This window comes from Pithys albifrons, chromosome 5, assembly GCF_047495875.1.
Source record: "Pithys albifrons albifrons isolate INPA30051 chromosome 5, PitAlb_v1, whole genome shotgun sequence".
Taxonomy (NCBI): Eukaryota; Metazoa; Chordata; class Aves; order Passeriformes; family Thamnophilidae; genus Pithys; species Pithys albifrons.
Window position 1 is genome coordinate 42,724,513 of NC_092462.1, and position 26,308 is coordinate 42,750,820.

Consider the following 26,308-nt stretch of genomic DNA (forward strand, 5'->3'; position numbering starts at 1 on the left):
TGTATTAGGATCAAAGAATCTCCAGAAGTCCCTGAGATTGTGTAGTCATAGAGAAATTTATACTCAAGCAGAAGTTAACAAGAACTAGTCCTGTTAACACAGTGCAGGATCCTTACCTGGTTTCTCATTTTTTCATTTGAGTTTAGGGAAGAGAGAAATTGTTATGAACCAGCCAGTAACTAGGTTAGCTGATAAAAGATCTTGCTGGTGTCTTGGCATATAACTAGTTTTCACATATTTAGCTCTCTGTGTTATTTCTTTGTGCTTATTCGTTATTTATGCATTTTCTCTCTTTGTGATTCTTAGAGCTTCTTTGTTTGAATCTTCCTCAGCCTTGTGTGGAAAAATATTTATAAGTCATCATGCCACTTTCCCTTCCATAGTGCAACTGCTTTGTCTGTGGAGTCTGAATTTTAAACTGTGCACTACCAATTATTTTGTACTCTCAGTACATTGGCTGATACACTCGGACCATCTCTGCTTCTGAATGTTCTTGTAATATATATTTTTCTTATAGGATGAGTTAAGGTAGACAATGGGAGAATTTAACTTTGAAACAACTATAGTTTTCACCTCCTACATCCTACTTGTGTGGAGTTTAGAACTGGCTTGCTCACAAAGGTACAAGAGATTTAGAGCAGTGAAAAAGAGCTCTCTGTAAAAGGGATCATGATCTGGAAGGTATGGGTGTTCTTGCAGTGAAAGTAAACTAAAATTGATGCAATACGTAACAGTAAAAGAGGAGAAGGAATGCAATTCTCTGAAAATATTATAAAGCCAGAATAAAATGTCTTAGTTAATTGTCTCATATTTGTCAGTTTTATCCCATTCCCAACTTTCTTAAATGTGCAAGATGTAGAAGTAAAAAGGTTAGAAGTCTAGTGATGATAATTATTTGTGACACTGCCAATGGCATTCATTTATAATTAATGAATTGAATGAGCTCTACACAAGTGGAATAGTTAATATATAAAAAGGATATTTTGCCTGTAAATAGAGCAGAAGACTGATTGTCATTTGTGCAATCATAGATTCTCTTTGAGGCTTATTACTTCTCACAGAAAACTACCTGTGCCTGTGTTTTCTGTGTCTGCACAGTCTGCAAGCACAATGTAATTGCCCTGGCTGCAAAGCTGGTCCTGGAAAACTTAGACTCCTTTCTCTGTGCAAAGGGACTGAATATTTCTGTGCCTTGTGATACTTGTCAGTAGCAACACTTGTAAACTGTTGCTACTGACACCCTACAGGTTTTGCATAAAATCAGAATATTTGTCTTTTTTGTAATACAGAAACTTGGTTTTGGTCTGAATGTGTGAAGACAATTTGGTCGCATGTATTCCCTGTTTTGTTTGTGGTGGTGTTTTTGTTTTGGTGCCATTGAACATATTGTTCCGGTCATATCTCTTTAGTATAACTGCTCTAATTCTTATTTAACAACTTTATATAAGCTGCTGGTTTTGGAGATTATTAAAAACCTCTTAAATCACAAATATACTAAAAAGATTTAAAAAACCCCAGAGAATGAGTCATCTGTGTAAATCTGGTTTTGTACAGTGTCATGAAAAGAAAAACTGTGAAAGCCTTGAAATAGATTTTTCCTCTCAGAATCCTATTGGAATTAATGAATATTTTGTTTTCTGAGAAATAATGGCCTTTAAGTATTCTACTTTTTTTTGTGTTCTGTGATTTATCACTCTAACACTGCTGTAATTTTGTCAGCACATGAACTGTATGAAAGTGTTTCTTTAAAGTTTTGTTTTCGACAACTGGCCTAGCCTGAGCCAAATAGTAATATAATATACAGTCTTTCAAGACTCTCTGAAAACCTTTACTGGCCTTTGCCCTGGTGTGCAGAGAGAGGGAGGTTTAGGTAGGGTGCATGTAACTAAAAACACTCACTGAGTATGCTAAAACAAATGTGTGCTTTACCATATATAGAAACAAAATCCTTAGTGAACTCAGACATTTGGAACATAATATTGTTTATTCAGCATATGTTGTGGAGGCAAGGATTTTAGTTGGTGTCACTGACCATAAACTGAAGACTTGTATGCATTTTATTTCAAAATTTCATGCATTAAGAAAAAAGGAAATAATCCACTTGTGGAAATTTCTTGTTAACAGTTTCAAAAGAAGCCATCTGAAAAGCTTACTGGGATGAAAGGAGTTAAAAAAAGAAACAGAAGTGGTCAAATCTGGAGAATATGTTGCCTTTAGAGATAAAATTTGATGGATACAGGCCAACACACATGTTTTATTTCCTACCATTTTATTAAGCAATATATGAACCCAGTAGGTAAATAATGGTCTTATCCTTGTGTAAAAGCCCTCCTAAAAAGGAGTTTAAATAAAGTGCATGTGTTTTACAAGCAAATCAGGTCTGGGCAGCTGCAGAGTTGTTAATATGGTTTACAGAAATTTGAACCAGAAGTCTTGAGCACTCTGGGCATTGAAACACCTGAAAACAGGTCCAAATTCTGAGACTGGATAATCAATCTGTAATTTGATTTCTATTAAGAAACCTCTCCTCTATAAAATTGGAAGCAGTGCCTCAAGCTTTGTGCGCTTTGGAAGGCATCAGGATGCAGTAGGAGCAGATCACTTGGTACTGAGGACCTGCATCTCTGTTTATACATGTTTCAGGGATGGTCTATTCAATTCTAGTTTGATTCTGGGGATTGACTTTCCATTAGTACTTGGTGTGCATTAGCTGTGCTCCCAGACTCCCAGAAAACAGCTTCTGGTTGAATTTCATCCTAAAGGAAGCCACTTTGTGCAGTCTGAAATTGTTGTGTGATGTGAACCAAAATGCAGTCAGTGAGACATTTACAGTAATGGAGGGTTTATTTCAATAATACACTTTTGATCTGAACAAAAGTGCTACGCTAATTTTTTAACTGATGAAATGTAGTTGAAAAACCCCCAAAAATGAATGAAGCTATTTAGTTGATAGAAACAACACAGTTTCTTTTAACTGCTTTAGAGAATTTTTTAAGGTTTCAGATTGTTGGCAGCACTGCATTACTTAGAAGACCAAATTTGGCATGAAACAATTGATACAAAAGTACCATATAAATTAATCTGTGTACTTTCAGAGGCAATTCCTGGCTTACTCATTTGTACTGTTACAGTTTAATAGAAGTTTTTAACATCTCCCAGAACAGCCCTGCTATTTATGCAGCAGTAGCATAGCTGAGGAAAGGTTTTCCCACCTGTTGATCAACATCTGAAGAGTCGAGATAAAAAGCATATGAGGTCACACTTCCTACCTCTCTCTCCATCTAAAAATAAATGCCATGTCTGCCTTCGACTTGTAAGATATATAAGAAAAGTCTAGACGCAGCTGAGAGGCAGAGTAGCGTTAAGCTATCATGATTGACTAGCTATGCCATTCTGAAGCCAGAAGATAAAATGGATGGTTCTTCAGCTGGACACTTTTATTGAGAATTTGTGCCAGGAGCCACTAAAACCCTACTGAGATAAAGAATTCGGCCTTGAGCATGCCATAGAATTGTATCTTCCTTTCACATTTAAAACTTTATATTCAGTTCTTCCAGACTGAAGTGACTATAGGATGAGGTTTCCTATTTTTTTTCCTCTATCAGGATAAAGGATTTCAGAATCTGCATTAACTGAAAAACACAGTTTCCTTTATGTTATATTGGTGTAAAGGTTTTTGGATAGGTTGGTACCTGCAATTAGATAGGCTTACCTTCTAATTCTTTTCAAGTCATATCCAACTTCAGACCTCACAAAATAGCACTATGTGATGTTGCAATACCACTGAACTCCCCCCAAAGTTTTAGCATCAGGTCATGTTCTATGACGTCCTTGTAACATAACAGTTCTAGTGTATGCATTTCCAAGAGTTTCCCCACATTTGCAACTGGTATTTTTGGCATGTTAAAGACAGCAGTTTTAGGTCTTCAGTTTTGAAAGCACATGATGTCATTCAGTTTTTGAAAGCCCAGGTTATATACACAAATGCTTAATATAAAAATTGTCCTTTGTTCTTGCCAGGGGTTTGATAAATCTGAAACATACTGTTCTGTCAGACCGAAATGCCAAACTTATGTTATTGTCAAGTCACTTCACTTGACACTCCCACTTTCTAATTTTCCATCCCAGTTGAAAAGAAACACAGAATATCATATGTAGTACATTTATTTTTACTTTTAGTTACTCCACAAAAACACAAATATTAAACAAACATTTTAAAACCCTAATGACATTTTAAGTTTGTAAAAATAGACATTATGTGCACTCTTGCTTCCAAAAGGATTTTCAGATTTATAGGCTTTATCAGTGGGAAAATATTAATACTACATATAGTCTCCATGACATCTGAAGAGCAAAATTATTTTTTGTGCCAAAAAATAATTCAGGAAGTAACCTTGAAAAGGGTGCAACTTCTTTTTTGTCTGCTTTTGATATACAAATCTAAATAATAAAGGCACTGACACACATCTTTAAAACTTTTAAATTATGAAACAATACTTTAAGATATTTTGAAAAGTCTTTGAATATGTGAACATTCTGTTTCAATCTTTAGGACTCGTGAATTTTAAAAATAAATTTAAAGTATGTACAGCTTGTTATTTTGATTCCATATTCTACTTACATTTTAAGTTTCTTATATTGTAGAATGAGAAAGTTATATACAGTTTTTTGCCACTGAGTTGTTACTTTTTGTTAGTATTGTAGACTGGATATAAAATTTTGTAGATTTTTCTACTTTAAATTGAGTTCAAAATACCTCAATAAATAACTTATTACTTATGTTGATATTATCTGAAAATGCTAAGGTTTGGTTTGCCAGGTAGGTGTGTTTATGTAGGTGGCAGGTACCTGAAAGCAATATTTAACAAGTTTCAGAAATCAATTACAAAACTGAATTCTTTCAGCCCCTATTTCCCCTTAGGACTTCACCAGGACATTTGTAATAGATTTTTCCTTTGCATAGTTTAATTAGCATTTATTTTTCAAGTTGTCCTCGTGTTAATTTTCCAGCAATAAAGATATTATGATGTTGTTTCCCCTTTGTTTCTACTATGGAAATTGAAAGATGGAGATGCAAAAATCCAGTATAATTTTCTGCAGAAAGGTTTTAAAATTTACTTTTAAACTCAATTTGATATGAGTTCCTATTAAGAGTGTGGTGGGTTTTTTTCCAAAAAACAATGCATGTGTGTGCATGCCTCAGAACAATTTTCTGCTAAGTGATGTGGAAGTTGATGTCATTACAAATCATTAAGACAACACAGAATTTTTGTTTTGCATCACACTAACCAGTCTTTATTATACTAGCCATTTGATTATGTGACTTGACATCTATTCTTTGTCACAGTTGCTGCATCAAAAAATTAAGGCAATATAACCCCAAATTCAAAGCAAAAAAAGCAAAACCTATTTGGGGTGTACATTAATGCTGGTTGAATAATAGATAGCTGACATGAACAACTGCTTGTTTTGTACTATCCATGTAAAATAGCTGCTTTTTAAATGATCTGTCAAGTTTCTGTATTTGTAGGGGCCCAACCTGTAAGACTTTGATGCTGTTGGTGTTTGCATAGATACTTAATTTATGTTAAAAATAGTGTCTTGATAACAGCACTTATGTATATATTGTAGCATTCATGTAAGACCTCAGCTGTTTAACTTTTTGTATTCCAGGAGAACTTCAAAAACAATATTGTAGCAGAATTTTGCTGGTATAATATTCTACTGCTGGCCAATAGGGCCAGGATCCCACAAGGAAAGATTTAAAAGCTGCTACTTTGGATTTAGGCAGGAGTCCTGGCACTTGTACTGCAGTTCTAAGCTGGTAGTGGCTTTTTGTGTGCATGCATGTATTTGTGTGTTAACCTAAGACTAGCATTTTGGGTAAACAGTGACTGTTTCATATCCCTCCGGTGGCCTCATGCGAGCTCGTGCGTGAGCCTCACAGTACAGCTGGCCCTCCACGAAGAAGTAGCCCTTTTGTTTCAGGTTGAGATTGCAGTCAGAGCACACAAAACATTCTGGGTGCCGGTATTTATCACGTGCCTTCACCACTGTTCCTCTATATGGGAACAAGGAAAAGAAAAAAACCCAATTAATTCATATGAATTTAAAGTGAGAAGTAACTGCACCAACCTGGTCTAGTGGAAGGTGTCCCTACTCATGGCAGGGGGGCTGGAACTAGATGATCTTTAAGGTCCCTTCCAACTTAAACCATTCTATGATTTTATGATGCAGTATGACAAAAAGTATGTTCTATGGTTTTGGAAGCTACTATATAATCCAATGTTGGATGCTGAGTTGGAGTGACATAAATGCCGTAAAGTTGATCACATAGTTCATTAGTGCATTGGAAAATTAAGAGTTTGAAGAAACATGTTAGTCTGGTTACAAGAGAGAAAGTACAGCCTTACCTAACAAGAGTGACAAAATGAGTTTCAAAACCACATTTCTTTTCTTTTATGACCCACTGGGTTGAGAGAAGGGTGCTTTGCACTACCAAGAAACTTCTAAGTATTCACAGCCTGAGCCAAGACAGCACAGATAACTTTGGGTTTCATTATGTGTTAATGGCTGTCTTGCAAAAGGTCCTCAAAAATCCTAATTAAAACCTTGATAGTACATTTTCAAAACTGAAATAATCTGTCTTGAAATTGTTGAAGGTACAGGTTAATAATTTGAAATTGAGAACAATATATTTTTATATCTCTGCTCTCTGGAAGCATTATGGGAAAGCACTCCTGTAATCCGCAGTGGTGTTTGTTGACATGTGCTTTAATGAGAGATTTTCTAAAACGAAAAAGAAACAACTTACAGAATCCCATTCCCGCATTTGTCACATAGTGGCACTTTCTGGACACCTGGCATGGCAGTAGGTGTCTTTGTTACAGGTGCTTTCACACTTCTTGTACCCACAGGGCGTCCATCTGAGAAACAAAACATATAGGCTAATATAAAAGCATCTGATGCAAATAAGTACTTTTCCTGTAAATATCCTTCTGCCCGTATTTACAGATTTTCACTTATATCAAGAAACAGTACTGTTTCACTATACAACTTTAGTTGGCCGGATGCCACCACTTTGGAATCAGAAAAAGTGTGGTGTAGCCGTAGCCAAAAGGCACATACAGAAGAGATTCTATATACAGTGCTCTCTGTCTCATTGACATCATCTGATTCTCTGATAGTAGGTCTTGGATGTAGCAGGAGGGAGAGAAGGATTGGGAATTAATGTAGCAACATAACATAATCAAGACCTATTGTTAGAAAGCTTCTTATTTTTATAACTAACCATACAAACAAATTAGGAAAAATTAGTAACATGAGATGAATACAAAATAATAGCAAAATACAAGAAAATACTAAGCAAAATCCCACAATGATATATATAGAAAATTAGACATAGTTATCCCTTCTCTGGTAAATATTGAGAAATAAACATTAAAATTTTAAATATTTATCTTTAGATTAATTTTTGTTGTATTTTACTCTTTAGTCTTACTGTAAATGTAACAAGCTGGTAGCCTTTAGTGATTTTATTTTCAAAACTTCTTCATTTGAAGGAAATATGGCTGTAAATTATATTTTCCTCTTCATCCTTTATTTAGAATGAAGATGGAACAGTTTTTAAGGAGATTTTAAGCATTAGTTTAAATTCCTCTTTTCCTGGAGGTGTTTTCTTTCTTAGTGTCAGGAGTATAAGCAACTTGTCCCAAAAAATCGCACATAAAATTCTTTATTGTTCAGTTGAAGTCAGCTTTGACCTTAAAAATCATTAATGACCTTAAAAGCTGAGAGGAAATCCTGAAAAAGGTAATTAACACCTTTATTGTATTCACAGATAAGATTGCTAGCTATATAAACCGGGTGGGGAAATGGCAGGAGACTGGTGTGATAGCTAGAAGATACAGAGTGATTTGGGCTTTCAGAAATTCTTATATCTCTGATCTCTTTAATTTTCTTCTCAGATCCCCCCTTTCCACAAACATTTTACAATTATTTGAACAGGTAGAATATGTCATTATTAACCACCTTCCTCGGAGACTAAATTCTGGAGCACCTTAAAGGAGCCAGACTGGCGAGGCTGAGTGGGCTCCTCCTGGTCGGCATGCAGCATCTTGTACACGTCAGACTGAGACACTGAGTTGGGACATGGGTCACTGCATCAAAGAGAGGAAGAGCGGGTAAGGCAGTTTAACAAACATAAGTTTTAAGCAATAGCTCCACCAGGAAACAAAAATAAAGACAATGTGTTTCAACAACCACTGAAAGACTTTCTTCCTGGTAGCTTTTCTTTATATAACCTCTTTTGTATATAAAAAGTGCTGAAAAAAATTAAATTGGTGAGATTGTTACAAAAATCAATCTACCAATTCATTAAAGTATTTCCATAATTACTGTTCTGTCTCTATTGACATTTGGAAATAAACCGTTTAACCTCAAAATAGGTTCATTCCTGTAATGAACTGATGTATTAACAAGTTGCTCTTTGGAATGGTATCCAGAAGTTCCCTTTTCACAGCAGCTGGCCTCAAGAATACTCTTAAAATCACAGCTCATACCTTTACATAAGGTCAGCCAAAACCTAAGCAAACAAATCTTTTGTGAAGATACGACTTCTAAGGTTTTTTTCATCAGATAGGGTGAACTTAAATACTTTTATATAAATATGGGTTTTTTTTGTTAGTAGCAGCCAAATTCTTCAAGCTGCAGAAGGCAGCTCATTCGTCCAAGTGATTATTGCTTATTTAAAATATTAGTAATTAGCTTTAGTTTACACTGTATATATATATATTATGAATAATTAAGTACTGTTGTAAAACAGAAAAATAAGCTACTATTATGCAAAAGTAAAGATAAAACAGCATGGCTGGTGAATTATCCCTTGAAAAATATGAATAGTGCTTTAAAATCTTTTATTATATAATCATAATTGTTATCCATATACATAAGGCTCCTACCTGACTTTTAGTCATGCAATGAATAAAATTCATAAGTCAGAAATGGATTAGTAGGCCTAAAGTAAATTCTGTCTCTTTTTGTGTGATAGGGAGTTGTACTAAATGACTTGCCCTGAATGGAAGTTAAGTACCTAGAACACTATAAACATTTACAAGCTTTCCTATTCTTACTAACCTGAATTTTGACAGTTGAAATAAATTTTATTTATAATATTTTATGAATTACTAATGAGATAAAATGATTCAATTGTTATTAAGATAAATAATTATAATAGTAATAAACAGTTTTGAATTTTGGATAGAATCAAATTCTTGATTTAGTAATCTAATAGTCCAGGTAATATGATCAGTTTTTGTTTATTGGCCACAATTCAAAGATTATCACCTATGAAATATTTATTTTTAAATTCTGAATTCTCCAATACTCTGGGTGAGAAAATAGAAATTACTAATATTTTAATAAAAATACTGAATGATTTTAAATTACTTAGTTTCTCTCTAACCCTTTTCCCCTTTTTCATAGAAAGAGTATGATATTATTAAAGCTTGTGATTTTTGGCATATTTTAAATTTGTATATTCATTATTATTAAAGATACTGCTCTAATTACCTTATGACAGGTGTTTCCCCCAGAGCTGTAGAAACTTGGCCTTGCAGTGTTTCCATGATATTGTCATCTGAGTACAACTGCATAGGTGTGTTAAACTGAGCATGTACAATCTTGACACCAGGAAGCTCCATTTCCAAGGGAACATTGGGGGCCATCTTAGACACTGCTTTCAGCTCGGTGGGGCAGATAGAGCTAACCGTGCTAATCGAAGAGGGGGTGCTGCGCCCACTGCCACAGTCCAGCCCTGATGGAGTGCTGCATCCACTGGATTAACAGCCACATTACAGGAGAGTGTGCAGTGTGCATTGCATTACAGAGAATAAAGACAAAAGGACAGGAATACAGTGATGTATTAGCGGGCCTTAAAAGCATAAATGGAACAGACACAGAAAAGCAAAAGTATAGAAAGTAGAGAAAAGCAAAAGTATGTGTAATGATTGAAAGAAGTATTCCTGCAAAAATTATCAATGCCAGTTATAAAGCAGCCCTTGAAATTCTGGCATGCATTTTCTTTAAAGATAGTAACAATCCACTGATAGATTGAATGCTTCAGAACATAACATTTCTTTACTTTTGTAATGCTAGTGTTTACTGAGGATTAATTAAGCCTCTCTAAAATTCTTTGTTCTACATGAGTAATTCTTAACATCTGTAAGAGGGTAGCATACAAGGGTGAACACCTGCAGCACCGGAATTCTAGAAACATCATTCCAGTTCTGTAACTCACAAACATCTCAGTCCACAGCTGAAAAGACTACTATGAATTAGTGAAAAATAATGGATGTGATATTTTCTAGATTTCCTTGAAGTCTACAGCAAGATATTTATTAATATTTTAAAATTAGTTTAACAATTTTTTAAAAGAAATATTCACTAATCATTACAATGAAGAGATACTAAAGCATCCAGGCTTACTTTTGCTTTTCTAAGTTACAGTGTTGCCAGTGGAATGTAAAGTGGTCCTTCACAAGAAATGGGCACATAGTCACAGAATTAACTTTTCCTACTTTTGAAGTAGACTTTACATATAATTTATATATAAAAAAATAAGAAGTACACTTTTTGGAAATATTAATATTGCTTGACATAAGTGATTAGTGAAGTTACGGTACAATTCAACATACCTGGAAAAAGATTAGCAAAAGAATGTGAACATTAGGCCTGAAGTCTTTTTCAGTGTCACTATTTTAAACAGTACAGTCTTCTCTCCAAAGTACCTCAGAGGCTTTCTTTGTTATGGGATATTTCTTTGCGGTTGCTATGCAACAGCACACAACCAAGGCTTTTCCACAGTCATTGGTTACCATTTATGTGATATTCAGTGCTGTGAGACAATAAATGCTTCAAATGCATCCTCCAACCTTCATATCAGGGTTGTGGTTAATTCTCTCCAAGCTGATGATTCTGTGTAAACCTGGGAGAATGCTCTATTTCCCAGTTTCACTATACAGTCCTCTGCCCAGTAGGTACTCTTGGGTGGAGAAGACAACCCAGAATTTTGGCTTTAATTCAGAGGGAAATTTGTGCAGGACCACTTTCTCAAAATTTTAAAGGGAAATATATACTTTACCATCAAAGACATGCCAGAAAAAGCATATTCCTGGAGGTCAGGCAAGTCTTAACACAAACTATAATTGTGCATCATCACCTAACATGATCCAGGCAAAAAATCCACACAGGGCAACATACATTGCAGTATTTACAGTATTTTTACAGTATTTTCTTTTAGAAGAATGAAGCCCACCTTAAATCCTGCAGCAGGATAAGTTTTGTCAGTGCCAATAGCATTAGTAAATGGAAAGTAGCAGGAAAAGATTAGGTAAAGCACAACTTGCTATGAGCAGCCAAAGTAATGTTAAAAAAGGATAAATTATAGGCAAATAATAAATACAATGCAGTTATATAAGCTCCAGTTAGTTTTGCCAGAATAAAGCCCAAAATGTTGGACAGTGTCCAACCTGTCAGTTCAAACCTCCAGTCCACAATTATGTCTTTTAATCCAAGTCCTATTTAGTCTCAGCTATGTGTCCTAAAAGAATAGTTACAGTCAAGGGGGTGATTTCTTTTTTTCTGTGTTTAGCAGTGTATATGTACTGAGCCAAACTGATGAAAAAGTAGCAGACAACCAGTGTGACAGCAAGGTTTTGCAGATCTAACACCCTGTGTCCCTGATTCTGCAGTTTGAAAGAGCAGACCTCTCCAGTGCTAGAACACCTGACACACCTTGCCCAGCTGAAGTTCTGAAACTTGTTGCATCTCTGTCAGGGTAGTTTTTGCAGTTTAATTTCCTCATCTGACATGCTGGAAAGTGGTTACTTCAGCATTTTAATGGGAAATACTGTATAATTGAGGTTTCCGAATTAGGAGATTTGACTCCTGATGCACTTATTTGAATCTTTGTAAATCCAGCAGGCACTTGTAAAAGGGTACCTAGTGGTCCCAAAGTCAGTTTTGGTACAGTATGTAAGTGCTGCTTACATTTAGAAGCTGTGGAGGTTTTCTAAGGACTGTTTTGTCCTTGGGCACCTTTCTCCACTGTGGTGGTGTTCTGCACTGATGGTTCATGTTTGCAGGGTGGGACCATCTTCTACAGACAGGTGATTGAAAAATTTAAGTTATCTCTCAAAACTGACGATCCATGTGAGATTGCCCTTTGTACACTGCAATCATTTATCACCCTGTTTTTCTGGTGCAGTTTGTCAGACTTAAATTAGTATAATTAAAATGCAGGCATTATGGATTTTAAGAATTAAATGTAGAACACTAATTCTGCTAGTAAAAACTGCTACTGCTAGAAAGGACAAAGGTTCACATCGCAATATATTGCATACCTCAGGTCCTTTTGAGCTTCCTTGTGTTTTTAGCCATGCAGTTTGAATTGTTTTTTCCCCGCTGTATTTAATAATTCAAACAATAGTGAGGAATTTCATCACCAGTTACGAAAGAGGATTATTACATCAAAATGATGGAGGTAAATGCATAAGCTTTTCTGCATGGGAGCTTTACATGTCTGGCATAATTTTTTTCAATTTTAGCTCAGTGTTAAGTTGTCCTCTGGAAAGATGTCTGTTGAAATGCAAACTTGAAATGTCTGAATGGCCTAGTTTATAACCTATATAAGTAGCTATCTGTTATTTAGCAAATTAACAAATTACATGTATTTGCATTTGGACAGAAGAAGTTCAGAGTGACAAAGATCTGTAAATATACAATATCTGGTGCTATGCTGTAAACTAAATCAGGTTCAGACTCTTATCAGTATAACTGAGATGAATGTGTAGACGTGCCTTCTTTCAGAAATAGAAATTTGAATTTCAAGCCTGAGCTCTGCAAGTCAACCATTGAATTTTTTTTGTTTATTTTGTTTTTTAATTTTGGCATTAGGCTGTCTAGTACTATAAGTAAATTTCAAGTACATCAGTGTGTTTTATTAATGTCAGTGGTGAGTATCCATCTATTAAACAAATAACACCATGCATCAAATCCAGCACAGCACTCAAAGTTTATAACCTGCTTCGGCCTGAGATTATGAAAGGTTTCGGCCGAATATTATGTTTGTGTTCAAAGTAGTTCATGTCCTGTAAAGAAAGAAAGGTTAAATAACTATCTTAAGCCTACAAATGCTCATTTCTAGTTAAAAGGTAGCTTAAAAAGTTTTAAAATTGTAACCATGAAGTCACCATGTTAATTTTTTCATGCCGGTACTCAAAATACAATCACTGTAGTGTTCAAGAACATTCAGAGTAAAGTGAAGCTGTAAGAGAGAAGGTGAGATTGTTGCAGCTCAATGCAGAGTGCAAATTTTAGTTACCTGCAGCATTGCTACTACAGAGCTGAATGGATAGTTCTTTGTGTTGGAAAAAATTGTTTCATTGATCGTCTTTTTTTCCTTTCTTTTTTGATAATGATTAAATTTCTGATTCTCCAGGAAAAAAGAACGAAACCTCCACAAACAAAAAAACCCCAAACCAAACAGCAAGAGCTGGACTTTTAAATTGAAAATGGAACATATAATGACATAACACAAGTGACCATGTATTATAAGTAAATACTAGTACTCACTTTTGCGATGAGTTAGGAATGAGACCCCTCAGTTGTCCATGAAGTGCATCTTGAATATTGCCAGATGAATAGAGCCCAATTGGAGAATTATAGGAGGAGCTCACTACCTGTCTTTTTTCATCAATATTAGCTGCTGCAACAAAAGGCTGGGCCCTTCTGTTGTGAGCTGTACCAATAGGCTTGAATTCCTGTACATAATAGGCAGATAAAATACACAGAGCTACAATGCACACCAAAGCTAGTAATGAGTACAACTGATAACATCAGTATTGTTAATCTCTGCATTTTTTACTTTTGCAACTGTGTTATTTCTTAGCTGGTGCAATCATACTATATTTCCCCATGAATTTTGTATGTGATACTTGAGCCATACACATTATTTTCCTGCTTCCAGGCAAACAGAAGGCTTAGAAGAAATGGGAGGGAGGGATATTATAGTGACCTTTCATATTGTCTCTAGATTTTGCACTATTTACATTCTTTTAAAAATATTTCATGTGTAGTTAGCTAGATTGCTTTGCTTTAGTGCTAATCTCTAGCTTCTGCATTTTCCTCACCAACTGATGCAGGGATTCCCAAAAATATGACTTTTATTGTAAGTGTCTTGCCTAGACACATAATTTTTAACACATAATTTTTAACTTATTTGAATTGAAAGAGTCTCGAGTGTGCATCAGATTGAAGACATTCTTCTGAATGTATTTTGTCTTTGAAGCATACCTGTGCATCGAAAATTGTGATGCTGGTATAATTTAAACAAAATGTGAAATCATCATAAATATATAAAACGCAGGAATGGGTAAAGTTGAAATCATTCTACCTGTGTTTGTTTATTTCTGGAGTAGTACTTTTTTCTTTTTTTTAAATTGTTGGCCAGGATAATTTCCTATAGTTGCTGAATTCATAGGGATAAGGTCTGGAAATAAAATCTCTGGTGACCTTTCAGATACTTAAAATGCCATTCTGTAGTAGTTGGCCAGGAATGACAAGGACTGCTGACTGTGTGAAAATTCACTTGTACTGTGCATATTTAGTACAGTCTCCTGAGCTCAGGTCCACCTTAGGCCTCAGAAGTAGACTTTGAAAAACAACAGTGTTGTCTCCTGATGAGGGGTTATTCTCCTACTAGCCTAGTGGGTGAAGAACATTGGCTGCTGCAGTCCATTACCTTGTCCTGATATCCTGCAGTACTCTTTGGAAACAGTGCTGGGAGAGCACTTGAACTTCCCTCCACCTGCAATAAAAAGCTTCTGTGTTCCTACAACTCGACTTGGTCTTTTCTTCAGAGACTGGATCTTACAATTGTAAGATAGTGCAGATCACTAATACTTGAATTTTCATAGAAATCTTTGCCAGTTCTCTGCTTTGGCTTTGGTTTTGAGCATGATTGTTGTGAAAACATTTCAGAAATACGTTTAGGATCAGACTAAGGGAAAATCATGGATATATAGAATGTGCAACCAGAAAATGCAAATAGTAAAAAGCAGTTTTATTAAATGAAAATGTTTAGCAGCATTGCACTGTAAGAGGCTACTGAAAGCAGCAATCAGATAAACGACCACAAAGATTTTACTTGCAATTCCTTCTTTCTGTCTGATAGAACTGAATTGCAGTTAACAGAATGTATTAGTAAATGGAAATAATCTAATAGTGTTTAGAATCATGGCTACTTAATGAAAGATATTAACGTCAAAATATTTAAAATGGATTTAAATCCATGTATGATTCAGTATGAACAAAACCAACCAAGAACATTGTAATTTCATCCCCCTTTTTCATTTCTCATTGAGAAATGAACAGAGCAGAAGATGAGGTACCATAATGGCATGTTTACAATGTAACAGTTGTGAAACAAGTATTTGCAGTTAGTCAGACTTAAAGTCTTTTTTTCTTTACAACTCACTATTGATATAAAATGTCAGTGACAGAACACACAGCAGCAAAAACAGTCCAGCTCTTGTGTTTATTGGATCTCATTGAATCTGTGAAAAGTCCTCTTTGAACTTTTTTAGTTCAAAGGCTAAATGAAAACTAGATGTTGAAATTCCTAATCAGGAATATTTGAGAATTACAGTACGTAATTTCTTAATTTTTTCCCCACTGACTGATGTTCTTTTTGCAGGGCTAGATACATTTTTGCAGTGATATAGGAATCAGGAATAGAACTAATAAATCCCCCAAAGTGTGTAGAAAGGCATCCAACACAGGCCATATGATGGTATTCATTGGGGTAATTGTTGTGACAGAACAAATGTGTGTACATTTTGGAGGTATCATGCGTCTGAAATCTCTATCTTTGAATGCTATTAAAAAGAGAGGTAAGTCCTCCAAACTAGCTAGGAAAATTACATTGTTTCAAAAGTTGATTTACTTTTTAGAATAGTGTGTTTTAGTTTTTTATACTTGTCTATGTGCATAATACATATCTCCTAGGAACGTATAACGTCCTTCGTGGTCAAAACTCTAGTCCCACTGAACAAAATGTTCAAAGGCAAGGCCACAAGCAAAAGAGAAAAGCTCAAATAAAAACAATTCAAGAGATGTTGGTAATGAGTACAAAATTACCTTCAGTGAAGTTGAAGAGGTTGTAACAGAAAATGTTTACAGGTCATCATATTATTTTACATTGACAATATAGCAGAAAGGATTTTAAAAATCATTTTATGATACAATTTGTAATTTAGATTGTTGTCCTAGTTCAGCTGGAGGGACCAGCTAACCCTGTGTGGTGGTGATCAAACCTGTGTATTCCACCCCCTCTATTCATTCCCCAAGGACAATGGGCCATTAGCAGCAGCTGCCCAGGGAGCCATTATCACTTCACACCCAGCCTGAGGGGGGCGGAGCTGCTAATGGGCCATCAACAGCTCAACAACCCCTGGCTCCCAGAGTTAATCACCCATTGTGTGAGTCCCCGCCCAGGGGGAGGGACTGAGTGCTCCCTGAGGGTACATAAGTGGTGGGTAAGAAGACCTCAGGACCTTCTCGTCGGATCCAGAGCAGCAGCAGGACCTCGACAGCAGGAGATCACCGCTCTCGCCCAGACCACAGCCCTCGCCTGCACCAACAGGTTTTTCTTTTCCTTTTGCTCTGGACTTGGGGGAGCCACAGGGGTCTCAGCAGAAGGGCAAACAAACCCCCTTGGGTTTGTGCCCCAGGACACTGGGTTATACTGCTGGGGTATTGTGAGTTGAAAGCAATTTCCCTTGTGTATCAGTGTTGTTATTGTAATATTATTATTAAATTTTAGCTCTGACTTATAATCTCTCTCGTGGTGAGTTCATTTCCCCTGCTGGTTCACCTTCAAACCAGCACATCTTTTGGCGCCCAACGTGGGGCACGAGAGAGAAGTCAGAACTACAATTTCATTTTGTGTATTTGGGTACAGAAACTCCCTGACTACCATGTTGCTTGATGTATTCATGTGGATGGTGTATCTGGGCCTGTTCATATTTCGACACATGGGGAACCATGTGCCTGTTTTGATGCTCTCTTTAATACCAGGGAGAAGGATCAAAATTGCTTTATTAATATACTATGTTTATGTTGTCATAACATCAGAAGCAATGAATTTCATTGTGAATGTATATTCAGTCTGGTGTGCCTGTCCTGGTTTGGGTTGTTACCTCTGGGGTCTCATTAAAAATAGCACCCAGACTGTGGGGAAAACAGGCGGAGATGGTTACTTCCACCTTTTCACCTCTGCTACAACAATCATTGAAAATATTGAGCTTCCTTTTGATGTTAGGGACAGCATAATCCTGCTGTTAGTGTTGCTTTGTCTCCTCTGTACTGTATACACCATGTTTAGGGTCAGAACTGGGCTCTCTAAGGAGACTTGCTGGAGGCCTGCCCTGGGAGCGGATGATGTTGAGTGGCACGGGAAGTGGGAAGATATGGGCCAGTATTTGGAGACCTTCTCTCCTCAAATGATCTGGAAATTCACCCCGGAACAACTGCAGGACCCTGCCAAAATGCTAAGCTATGTGAAAGGAAGATGCTCTGGTAGTCCCAGAGATGTGCAGCTCACAGCAACCTGCTGGGCCCTGGCCACTGCCTACCGCACACTGCTTGGTGTGGTACAGCATCATCAGGAGGAGGAGAAAAGGAGCAAACCCACCAGCACCATGTCCACCCAGACCATGACTGAGCCAGAGAGGAAGAGAGATACATCAACTAGCGCCATGTCCACCCAGACCATGACTGAGCCAGAGAGGAAGAGAGATACATCAACTAGCGCCATGTCCACCCAGACCATGACTGAGCCAGAGAGGAAGAGAGATACATCAACCAGCACCATGTCCACGCAAACCATGGAGGAGCCAGAAGGACAACAGAAACCGATAGCAGTTGCCCCTGTCCAGAAAAGAAAATCAAAGACCAAATCAGTTCGTATAGTGCATGACGAGGAAGAGTCAGGACCTTCATCTCAAGCAGAAGAAATGGAGCCAGAAATAATCACCCGGTCCCTATCCCTGGGAGAGCTGCGTGAGCTCCGGAGAGAGTTCACACGACAGGCAAATGAGTCCATCTTGACCTGGCTACTTCGAATCTGGGATGCTGCAGCCAATGATACAATTCTAGATGGGAGTGAGGCAAGGCAGCTGGGATCCCTGTCTCGAGATGTTGTCATTGATCAGGGCATTGGAAAGAGACAGGAAACTCTCAGCCTCTGGCGGCGACTGTTGTCAAGCGTGAGGGAGAGATATCTTTGTAAGGAGGACCTCCACGTACAGCAAGGACAGTGGAACACGATGGAACAAGGTATCCGGTGCTTAAGGGAATTAGCTGTACTGGAGATAATCTTTTCAGAGGATGAGAGATTCCCTAAAAGTCCAGATGGTGTCCAGTGCACATCCCAGATGTGGTTAAAATTTGCACGACTTGGGCCAGAAATGTATTCTCGCTACCTTGCAACATTGCAGTGGAGAGAGGGAGAAGACAAGGTGGGTGCACTGGTCAGCAAACTCAGGATTTATGAAGACACTGTCACTGCTCCATTACGAGCCCATGTCTCAGCTGTGGAAACAAAACTGGCTGAACTGGAAGAGAAGATTAAGGAAGGACTCTTCCATATCTCTCCAGAACAAACAAGAGTCTCCGCCATCAGAAGCAGGCGTCTCCCAGCTAAGGAGAAAGGGTACACTCCACGCGGCAATCTGTGGTTTTACCTCCATGAGCATGGAGAAGATATGAGGAAGTGGGATGGGAAACCCACCTCTTCCTTAGCAGCTCGGGTACGTGAATTGCAAAGAGGCACAACTAACACAGGCAATTCTTCAAGGTTGAAGGCTGCTCCGGTCTCTCGTGGGCAAGGCTCCAGACAGTATAGGAATGATGATGTTATGCCCGATCCTCTTGAAGGAACCTCCCGGTCATATTCACAGGGAGAGCGCAGTGAATACCATGACCAGAACTAGGGGGGCCCTGCCTCTAGCCAGGTAGAGGAGAGGGACAATCGGGTTTATTGGACTGTGTGGATTCGGTGGCCTGGCTCATCAGACCCACAGAAATACAAAGCTTTAGTGGACACTGGCGCACAATGCACGTTGATGCCATCAGGATACGTCGGGGCAGAATCCATCTCTATTTCTGGGGTAACAGGGGGATCCCAACAGCTGACTGTACTGGAAGCTGAAGTCAGCTTGACTGGCAAGGAATGGCATAGACACCCCATTGTGACTGGTCCAGAAGCCCCATGTATCCTTGGCATAGACTACCTAAGGAATGGATATTTCAAAGACCCAAAGGGACTGTGTTGGGCCTTTGGCATAGCTGCTGTGGAGACAGAGGAAATCAGACAGCTGAGCACCTTGCCTGGCCTCTCAGAGGACCCTTCTGCTGTAGGACTGCTGAAAGTTGAAGAACAATTGGTACCGCTGGCCACAGCCACAGTGCACCGTCGGCAATACCGCACTGACCGAGACTCTGTGACCCCCATACACAAGATGATTCGTGAGCTGGAGAGCCAAGGGGTGGTCAGCAAGACTCACTCACGCTTTAATAGCCCCATATGGCCAGTACGAAAGTCCAGTGGAGAGTGGAGGCTGACGGTGGATTACCGTGGCCTCAATGAGGTCACACCCCCCCTGAGTGCCGCCGTGCCGGACATGCTGGAGCTTCAGTATGAGCTGGAGTCCAAGGCAGCCAAGTGGTATGCCACCATCGACATTGCCAATGCCTTTTTCTCCATTCCGTTGGCAGCAGAGTGCAGGCCGCAGTTTGCTTTCACCTGGAAGGGGGTGCAGTACACCTGGAATCGACTGCCCCAGGGGTGGAAACACAGTCCCACCATTTGCCATGGACTGATCCAGACTGCATTGGAAAAGGGTGAGGCTCCAGAACATCTACAGTACATCGATGACATCATTGTATGGGGGAACACAGCAGGGGAGGTTTATGAGAAAGGAAAGAAGATAATCCAGATTCTCCTAAGAGCTGGTTTTGCCATTAAACGAAGTAAGGTCAAGGGACCTGCTCAGGAAATTCAGTTCCTAGGAGTGAAGTGGCAAGACGGGCGTCGTCAGATTCCAACAGAGGTGATCAACAAAATAGCAGCTATGTCCCCACCGACCAGCAAGAAGGAAACTCAGGCTTTCCTAGGCGCCGTGGGCTTTTGGAGGATGCATATCCCTGAGTACAGTCAGATTGTAAGCCCTCTCTACCTTGTGACACGGAAGAAAAATGATTTCCAGTGGGGCCCTGAACAACAACAAGCCTTTGAGCAGATTAAACAGGAGATTACCCATGCAGTAGCCCTTGGGCCAGTCAGGACAGGACAGGATGTGAAGAATGTGCTCTACACTGCAGCCGGGGAGAATGGCCCATCCTGGAGCCTCTGGCAGAAAGTACCTGGGGAGACTCGAGGACGACCGCTGGGATTCTGGAGCCGGGGATACAAAGGATCTGAGGCCAGCTACACCCCAACTGAGAAAGAGATCCTGGCAGCGTATGAAGGAGTTCGAGCTGCCTCAGAAGTGATTGGCACTGAGGCACAGCTCATCCTGGCACCCCGACTACCAGTGTTGGGCTGGATGTTCAAAGGAAAAGCTCCTTCTACCCATCACGCCACTGATGCCACATGGAGTAAGTGGATCGCTCTGATCACACAGCGAACCCGGATAGGGAATCCTAATCGCCCTGGGATTTTGGAAATCATCACCAACTGGCCGGAAGGTGAGAGTTTCGGACTGTCCTCTGAAGAAGAAGAGGAGCAGGTGACACGAGCTGAGGAGGCCCCACCATATAACCAGCTACCAGAAGAGGAGAAGCGATATGCTCTCTTCACAGATGGCTCCTGCCGCATTGTAGGGACAAGCCGGAAATGGAAAGCAGCTGTATGGAGTCCTACACGTCGAGTTGCAGAAGCGACTGAAGGACAAGGTGGATCAAGTCAGGTCGCAGAGCTGAAAGCTGTTCAGCTGGCTTTGGATATCGCCGAACGAGAGAAGTGGCCAAGACTCTACCTTTACACTGACTCGTGGATGGTGGCCAATGCTCTGTGGGGATGGCTGGAGCGCTGGAGAAAGGCCGGCTGGCAGCGCAAAGGGAAACCCATCTGGGCGGCTGAGATGTGGCAGGACATCGCTGCCCGGGTAGAGAAGCTGAGTGTGAAGGTCCGTCACGTAGATGCTCATGTACCCAAGAGCCGGGCTAATGAGGAGCATCGTAACAACGAGCAGGTGGATCGAGCTGCCAGGATTGAAGTCTCTCAGGTAGATCTGGATTGGCAGCATAAAGGTGAATTGTTTCTAGCCCGATGGGCCCATGATGCTTCTGGTCATCAGGGCAGAGATGCGACATACAGATGGGCTCGTGACCGAGGGGTGGATCTAACCATGGACAGTGTCTCACAGGTTATCCATGACTGTGACACATGTGCTGCCATCAAGCAGGCCAAGCGGGTGAAGCCTCTATGGTATGGTGGACGGTGGTCGAAATACAGGTATGGGGAAGCCTGGCAAGTTGACTACATCACACTTCCCCAAACACGCCAAGGCAAGCGCTACGTGCTGACCATGGTAGAGGCAACCACTGGATGGCTGGAGACATACCCCGTATCTCACGCCACTGCCCGGAATACCATCCTGGGCCTTGAGAAACAAGTCCTGTGGAGACACGGCACACCAGAAAGAATAGAGTCTGACAACGGCACCCACTTCAAGAACAGCCTCATAGACACCTGGGCCAGAGAGCATGGCATTGAGTGGGTGTATCATATCCCCTACCATGCTCCAGCTGCCGGGAAAGTTGAGCGAGGTAATGGACTGCTGAAAACAACCTTGAAGGCGTTGGGTGGGGGAACTTTCAAACACTGGGAGCTGCATTTGGCAAAGGCCACCTGGTTGGTCAACACCCGGGGCTCCATCAATCGAGCTGGCCCTGCCCAATCAGAACTCTTGAATACTGTAGATGGAGATAAAGTCCCTGTGGTCCATATGAGAGGTATGTTAGGAAAGACTGTTTGGGTTAGTCCCACCTCAAACAAAGGCAAACCCACCCGAGGGATTGTCTTTGCTCAAGGACCTGGTTGCACTTGGTGGGTAATGCAAAAAGATGGAGAAACACGTTGTGTACCACAAGGGGACCTAATTTTGAGCGAGAAGAGTTTGTAATGTTTCATCGTATATATGTGTATATATATGTATAGGTAAAAAGGGGGTTAATTTGGGAATGACTAGATGGAGTGGAATAAGGGGTGGATAATGTCCTAGTTCAGCTGGAGGGACCAGCTAACCCTGTGTGGTGGTGATCAAACCTGTGTATTCCACCCCCTCTATTCATTCCCCAAGGACAATGGGCCATTAGCAGCAGCTGCCCAGGGAGCCATTATCACTTCACACCCAGCCTGAGGGGGGCGGAGCTGCTAATGGGCCATCAACAGCTCAACAACCCCTGGCTCCCAGAGTTAATCACCCATTGTGTGAGTCCCCGCCCAGGGGGAGGGACTGAGTGCTCCCTGAGGGTACATAAGTGGTGGGTAAGAAGACCTCAGGACCTTCTCGTCGGATCCAGAGCAGCAGCAGGACCTCGACAGCAGGAGATCACCGCTCTCGCCCAGACCACAGCCCTCGCCTGCACCAACAGGTTTTTCTTTTCCTTTTGCTCTGGACTTGGGGGAGCCACAGGGGTCTCAGCAGAAGGGCAAACAAACCCCCTTGGGTTTGTGCCCCAGGACACTGGGTTATACTGCTGGGGTATTGTGAGTTGAAAGCAATTTCCCTTGTGTATCAGTGTTGTTATTGTAATATTATTATTAAATTTTAGCTCTGACTTATAATCTCTCTCGTGGTGAGTTCATTTCCCCTGCTGGTTCACCTTCAAACCAGCACAATTGTGAAAGATTTTCTTTCTAATTATATTCATTGAGAACCCTCTGCTCTAAGATACCATTGTATTGAATGCAATGTGATTGTATTAGCAATTCTTCCAGTGGCCTGTTATTTCCTATTATTTGTCCATCATGGTACAGGTTGCTCCAGACTAACAAAATTACAGTGGCTGTTTTTTTTTTTGTGGGAATGTGCAGCTTTCCAGAGTGACTCTCAGTCAGCCACTTACTGCTCTAAGTTTGAATTGTCACCTCAGTTTCCCCTTCCCAGATTTAAAAATAGTGAATACTTCCACTCTGCTCTGGCAATTGCCTCTATCTGTCTCCAAATGACACTTGGGAGATGCTCAGCCTGATACAGTGTAAAGGCTCCTTGTTCCAGAGCTGTAAGTAGGAACAATATTTAGTTGTCTATCAGTTTTCACATAACAATCTCCAAGTGTCTGTAGGATAATTTTCATCCATTTTCAAGCATTTTCAAGCATTTTTTTCTCAAATAGTTGGCCAAATTGCTGAAAGATTTAAAATAGGTTTTACATTAATTTTAATTGTCTTTATTAGCTTACATGCAGAAATTGGATACTAAGAAAATTGTGTAAGTCTTCATCTGGTTTTGCTATTTAGTTGGCTTATAATGTATTTTAAATGACTGACTTCTCTCACCTTAGTGAATTTTACAATGTCTATTTGGCAAGAGTTCAAATAATCTGACTACATTTATAAGATCTATGACCTTTTGAGAAATTTTAATTATTATATAAATTGTAAATATAACTCAGTGGTTTTCCATTTCTGCACACCAGTCACAGAACCACAGAGTCACAGAATCAGCTGGGTTGAAAAAGGCCTCTGAGACCAACAAGTCCAACCTGTGAGTGAACACCACCTTGTCATCTACACCATGGCACTGAGTGGCACATCCAGTCTTTCCTCAAACACCTCCAGTGGCAGTGACTCCAGCACCTCCCTGGGCAGCCCATTCCAATGCCCAATCACCTTTTCTGTGAATACCCTCTTCCTACTGTCCAACCTAAATGTCCCCTGGCACAGCTCAAGATGTGTCATCTTGTCCTGTTGCTGTTTGCCTGGGAGAAGAGTCAGATCCCCACCTGGCTACAGCCTCCTTTCAGGTAGTTGTAGAGAGCGGTAAGGTCTCCCCTGATCCTCCTCCTCTCCAGACTAAACAACTCCAGCTCCCTCAGCTGCTCCTCACAGGACTTGTGCTCCAGACCCTTCACTAGCTTTGTTTTCCTCTGGAATTGCTCCAGGTCCTCAATCTCCTTTCTGAACTGAGGGGTCTAGGCCTGGACACAGTACTCAAGATGCAGCCTCACCAGTGCCAAGTACAGGGAATGAACTGCTTCCCCAGTCCTTCTGGCCACGCTATTCCTGATGCAGGCCAGGATGCCATTGGCCTTCTTGGACACCTGGGCACACTGCTGGCTCATGCTCAGTTTCCTGCGGATCAGAACCCCCAGGTTTCTTTCTGCCTGGCTGCTGTCCAGTCACTCTGTCTTAGCCTGTGGTGCTGCAGGAGGTTGTTGTGGCTGAACAGCAGGACCTGACACTTGGTCTTGTTAAACATCATCCTGGTGGATTCAGCCCATCTCTCCAGCCTATCCAGGTCCCTCTGCAGAGCCCTCCTGCCTCCAGCAAATCAACATTCCCCCTTAACTTGGTGTTAATGGTGGGCTCAATTCCCTCAACCAGATAATCACTGAAGATATTAAACAGGACTGGGCCCAACACTGATCCCTGTGGAACACCACTAGTGTCTGGCTGCCAACTGGATGTAACACCATTCACCAGCACACTCTGGGCCTGGCCATCCAGTCTGTTCTTAACCCAGCACAGGGTGCACCTGTCTAAGCTGTGGACTGCCAGCTTTTCCAGGAGTATGCCATGGGAGGTAGTGTCAGAGGCTTTGCTTTTACATGACCTAGACAGTACAGGTTGCTGTTGTGCAAGTATTTGTCATCTGGAATTAAAGAAAATTTACAGTGTTTTTGCTACTGATGCACAATGCTGTTGGGACTCATGTATTGTGACCAAATAGATGATAAAATTTAAAGTTACAGCAATTGTAGAAAAAAAGGCTATGTTTCTTTTTTTTTTTTTCCACAGGGAGATCAGAGTGATGGATGCTCTTGGATGGAAGAATTTAATCTAAAATCTAAGTCATCCCAGAAATGGTTTAGCATATTTGCTTGCACGCATTGCTACTTTTCTTGTGTCTACTATTTATTAAATGTACTCAGTGCTCCCGATTTTCCTAGGAAGGAATGAGAGATATACTAAAATTAAAAGGCTGCTTTTAATCTAGGAGAAACAGTTTTCTGATTGCCCAATGGAAACTGCTTTTCCATAATCTGCCAAATAACACTTAGTCAAGTCTTGTGATCTATTTTTAAGTAACTGTCTTTTTTAGGAATGCAGCTTTCATGCAGAGGGATTACTCTTCTGTCATACAGGCCTGCATGGTTTTTGCTATAGCTTTTTTAGTGAATTTGTTCCCTTGCTATTCATTAAATATGTATCCTACTCTTCCACAAAAACATGCAATTAAAATAGTTTTGTTTCTTCAGTATAGTACCTCCTGCTGCTGAAGAGGCTATGTTATTTCTGATTAAGTTTTCAATATCACTTAATGCAAGTTTTTAGATTGTAAAGAAAAGAGAGAAACAAAATACTGAAATGCCATATTCATGTTCGGAAGTATCTCTGGGAAAACAGAATTGTAGGAGGTGTTTATCGTACAGGATTTATTGACATGGAATCTGCACTTACATTCTTTTCCACAGAATAAATACTTTGACATACTTGCTTTGAACCTGGACTTCTACGATCAGCAGATTGCTCTTCCCTGCCCCTTTTTGAGAGAACATCAAATGTTCATGCAGATTAAAAAGGAATGACAAATAAATAAAGGACTGGGTGTAGGCAGTAGCTAGCTAATTCACTATCAGTGGTACAGAGACTTTGAGTCATAGTAGCATTTTGGTTTTGAGCTTGAAGAGACAGCAGGGTGTCAATTGATTGGATTTTCTTTGGTCATATACAACGATCAAGACTTAGCTGGTCAGATGTGACACATTTGCTTGTTGACCAGTACACAGGTCTTGCACAGATTTCTGAACTTCAGTTCTGTGGTGTAGTATAAAAATGTATAGAAATCACCAAATAACCAAAATGAATTCTGTGATCTGATGAGTTCATCACTTAAGATACTTGACATTTATTCCTGACTGAAGAACTTCCTCATATGGTGAAGAATCTCTAAAACAGTTAAAGCAACTTAAACTGTATGAGAATAAAAGAACATATTTTATTTTCATAATAAAACTG

General features: G+C 39.9%; 1 protein-coding gene across 2 annotated transcripts in view; it reads right to left on the minus strand.

Moving 5' to 3' along the window:
- Positions 1-4,117: 4,117 nt before the first annotated feature.
- The window catches only part of PDLIM3 (PDZ and LIM domain 3), a 30,062-nt gene continuing 7,871 nt past the window's right edge, over positions 4,118-26,308 (minus strand). The window contains exons 4-8 of one of the 2 annotated variants that reach the window (XM_071556331.1): positions 13,633-13,820; positions 9,571-9,834; positions 8,032-8,159; positions 6,815-6,926; positions 4,118-6,061 (exon numbers count right to left, since the gene is read on the minus strand). In XM_071556331.1, coding sequence (XP_071412432.1) covers positions 5,872-6,061; positions 6,815-6,926; positions 8,032-8,159; positions 9,571-9,834; positions 13,633-13,820 — 882 coding nt within the window. In that variant the 3' untranslated portion in view covers positions 4,118-5,871. The remainder of the gene's footprint in view (positions 6,062-6,814; positions 6,927-8,031; positions 8,160-9,570; positions 9,835-13,632; positions 13,821-26,308) is intronic. The other variant, XM_071556330.1, reaches the window with a different exon arrangement.